Source organism: Nematolebias whitei, chromosome 9 (assembly GCF_014905685.2).
Source record: "Nematolebias whitei isolate Nwh7 chromosome 9, NemWhi1, whole genome shotgun sequence".
In the NCBI taxonomy this organism is placed as follows: domain Eukaryota; kingdom Metazoa; phylum Chordata; class Actinopteri; order Cyprinodontiformes; family Rivulidae; genus Nematolebias; species Nematolebias whitei.
In genome coordinates this window covers 20,281,562-20,285,298 of record NC_056506.1, presented here as the reverse complement: position 1 = coordinate 20,285,298, position 3,737 = coordinate 20,281,562, and the positions used below count along the sequence as shown (strand labels likewise).

Below are 3,737 nucleotides of genomic sequence, written 5' to 3'. Positions count from 1 at the left end.
TATATAAATGTTTCTGTTAACGTGTTATTTATATATAAATGTTTCTGTTAACTTGTCATTTATATATGTTTGTTAACTTGTTATTTATATATAAATGTTTCTGTTAACTTATTATTTATATATGTTTGTTAACTTGTTATTTATATATGTTTCTGTTAACTTGTTATTTATATATAAATCAATCAACCTTTATTTATACAGGTAAATCCCATTGAGTCTCGAGGACTCATTTACAAGAGAGACCTGATTTCAACAAAGAAAGATGACAACAATGGACAACAGCAACAACAATAAACAGTTATAAAAAACTCATACTACAGATTTTTTTTTTTTTTTTTTAACAAATAGGATGGCTAAAAGGAAAAAGGTAACAAAACAAAAAACAGCTAGATTCCAAGACAAATGTAGAAAACTAAAAACAGGAACATGTCTGCATTGGTCCCTGACAGGAGTCCAACAGATTCTTAAAGACACTTAAATGAAATGTTTCTGTTAACTTGTTATTTATATATAAATGTTTCTGTTAACGTGTTTTTCATATATAAATGTTTCTGTTAACTTGTTATTTATATATAAATGTTAATGTTAACTTGTTATTTATATATGTTTGTTAACTTGTTATGTATATATAAATGTTTCTGTTAACTTGTTATTTATATATGAATGTTTCTGTTAACGTGTTTTTTATATATAAATGTTTGTGTTCAGTGCACTGAGACAACTTCTGTTGTGAATTAACGCTATAGAAAGAAACAGAATTGAAAATTATCTGCATGAGTTAAATAGTAATAATAAAAAAACCTGTTTAAAATTCAGCCTCAAGTTTAGAGACAAGCAGGACAACGGTGGACGTTTTGTCCATGAGGTCCTCCTCACCTTAAAGTCCTCCATGTCCTCATCCTGCAGGGAACCAGTAGGAGACAGTGTTGCTGACAGCGGCTGCTCGGGTGCCCCAGAGCTTCCAGCACCGAGACCCAGAGCCAGTTCTGATGGGTTTATTGTGGTGAGCTGACCGCTTTCCAAAAGGCTCTGACCCACGTCACAGAGCTGGACATCAATGGTCATCGGGGACGAACTGTTGAAATGTGAACCATTGGAGTTCCCCAGTTCCTGCGGAGAGATCAGAGCACCAAATATTACAAAAAGACTTTTGACAGAGATAGTAAACATTAACCCAGTCTCAATATTTCAAGTCTTAAATTTAAAACACACAACAAAAAAAGAGAACCCTAAATTGTTATGATTCAGAAATCATTGCCCAGTCATAAATTAAATGATTTAAACTAAGTTTGAGCCTTGTTATCTATCAGGTACAACATGAGTTTTTAAACAGACCACTTTTCCAGGCAATTCATGGAATGTGCTTAAAGTGCAAGTCAATTTATAACACGTGCACAATATAATTTCTATAAACTCTTAATACATTTTCATTCATTCAACCTTTGTTTAGACAGATAAGTCACACTGAGCCTAGAAGTCTCATTTACAAGTGAGATCTGTTTAGACAGACAAAAAGTAGTGAAACTGGACACATGTAGGAATCGGAGTTGATCTATGATTAGCTCGTGTTTTCAGATAAATATTTTTATTGGGTACTCACCAGTGCAGAGGAGCTCAGCAGGGCTCCCCCTGCTCCAGTTGGGCCCATGGTCCCCAGGTTCAGCTGCTCCAGGGCCTGAGGGCCAGAGTTCACGAAGGTGGAGGCAAAGGAGGGGTCATTGGTCTCCACCACCAGGTTGCTCACCAAACTCCTGGAGCCTAGAGGTCCAGTGGTACCGTCTGATCCATCCGTCAGCTCGAAGTGAGACACTGCATCTCTGATGACCAGAGCTGGGTCTGGATCCAGGGAGATTGGGGGGATCTCAAAAACCTCATCTCCAAGACTGGGAGTGTGGAATGTCTGCTGTGGGGTAAAAACACAGAAATGTCTCCTTGAGTTAAAAACGAGAGATCAGGACAGGAAGGCCAATTTGACACATTGAAGTTTAGACACTAACCTCTGCAGACAGGAAGTGATGCCCTGCTCCACTGATGCTCAAATAACTATCCCCGTCCTCTGGAAACTGGAACACAATGGGAATGTTCCAGTAATTACCTGACAGCAGATACTTTTAATGAATCAGACGCACGTGGACGGAACTCACCTTAATGTCTGCAGAGTATTCACCGTATGTGTGGGAATCCAAAAACTCTGAATCTACAGGAGCACAGCCGTCCGACAAACCAGAATAAAAGTTACGGTCCATTTTAACCTGGCTTTACATAAACTAACTTACCATACTTCATAAAAGCGCATATTCATCCAAAACCCCCAACTAATTTGGGCCAACTCTCTCTTTAGCAGCTAGCCGCTAACTAGCTAAACACTGATGCTCTGTTTGTTACTCAGCAAACAGATCTCTCTAAACAGTTTTGGGTTTTAAAACCCAACGAGGACTTTTAAACTGGATAGTGTAAAGCCAATAACATCAATATAAAGTCTATTTTTCTCCACAAATTTGGCGTTAGTCTTTTTACGTGATGAAATTTTCTCGACGCCCTAAAGGAGCAGATTCAAACGGTCAACAGCCGCTTCTGCCCCCACAGGAGAGAAGGGGTTCTCTGCAGACCAAAAGTGGGCGTTTCTGGCGAATAGGCGTTTATGGGCGGCGAACACTGATTGGCTAACAGTATTTAATAGGCGTTTGTCGGCGGCGAACGCTGATTGGTTGTGGGTAACCCTCAAAGTCACGAGGATTTTTGATGAGGTAACGTTTCTTTGCGATGTTTGACAAAGAAATATGGTTTATTGTACTTATAAAGTATGCTATGTTTTCACTTATGCATTTTATTGAAGTACGTTTATTGTAGGTCACGATAGTTTCGACCGTTCTCTCGTTGTTGTCGTAACGCACTGAGGTAAAGTGAACCTCCACAGCAGCTCTCACTGTGCACGTTTACAACAACTGGGTGTTGCTTTTCAAAATAAAAGCTGAAAATAAAAGTTCTTAATACTTGAAAAATAAATATTTAAAAGCTGAGTATAACTGAAAAATATGAAAAACAAATAAATAAAAGTTGTTATTAGCTGAAAAATAAATAAATAAAAGCTGTTAATGATATCTATGTCTTTCTGCCATGTCAGGGACCACTCTCACTTCAGGTTGACTCTAGAAGACCCCAAGATGTTGCCCAACAATGTTGACCAACATCTGATGTTGACTTTCAAAATAAATCACCTCCAAAGTTTAACATAGTTCATAGTAATAGTCAAAAGTTGCTGACCTTGTTGCAACATGAGTTAACACAAACATGAGTGTAAATTGTCAATGATTCAATAATGAGTAATAACTTATTCAATAATAAATCTGTAATTTGTCAATAATAGTCAATAATTCATTCAAGAATAGATTATGGGTGTTTGGTACGGCTCAGTGGCTAAAATGGGTTGGATGTTGGAGAAATTACTTAATTTTAAATTACCTGAATGTACAAATTCCTTCATTTATAGTTAAACTTTAGGAAATCATCTTTTTTTTTCCTTGTGAAAAAAATATCAAAATTAACTTTAAAATCCAATCCAGGATTAAGTAACAACTAGCAACACCCTAACTGTACTATGTTCTGTGTTTCCAACAGATGCTATGATGACTTCTAAAAATGGACGTCCCAATAAACACAATAAAAAAATTCAATGATGCATCAAATGTTGTCTGAGTATGTTTTAAAGTAATAACAAATGTGAAATCTGGAAAACA

General features: G+C 36.8%; 1 protein-coding gene across 1 annotated transcript in view; it reads right to left on the bottom strand.

The window, feature by feature from the left end:
• The window catches only part of tox4a (TOX high mobility group box family member 4 a), a 12,215-nt gene extending 9,655 nt beyond the window's left edge, over window positions 1-2,560 (bottom strand). The window contains exons 1-4 of the mRNA XM_037681539.1: window positions 2,145-2,560; window positions 1,998-2,063; window positions 1,601-1,903; window positions 877-1,110 (exon numbers count right to left, since the gene is read on the bottom strand). Coding sequence (XP_037537467.1) covers window positions 877-1,110; window positions 1,601-1,903; window positions 1,998-2,063; window positions 2,145-2,246 — 705 coding nt within the window. The 5' untranslated portion in view covers window positions 2,247-2,560. The remainder of the gene's footprint in view (window positions 1-876; window positions 1,111-1,600; window positions 1,904-1,997; window positions 2,064-2,144) is intronic.
• Between the last annotated feature and the right edge of the window lie 1,177 nt (window positions 2,561-3,737).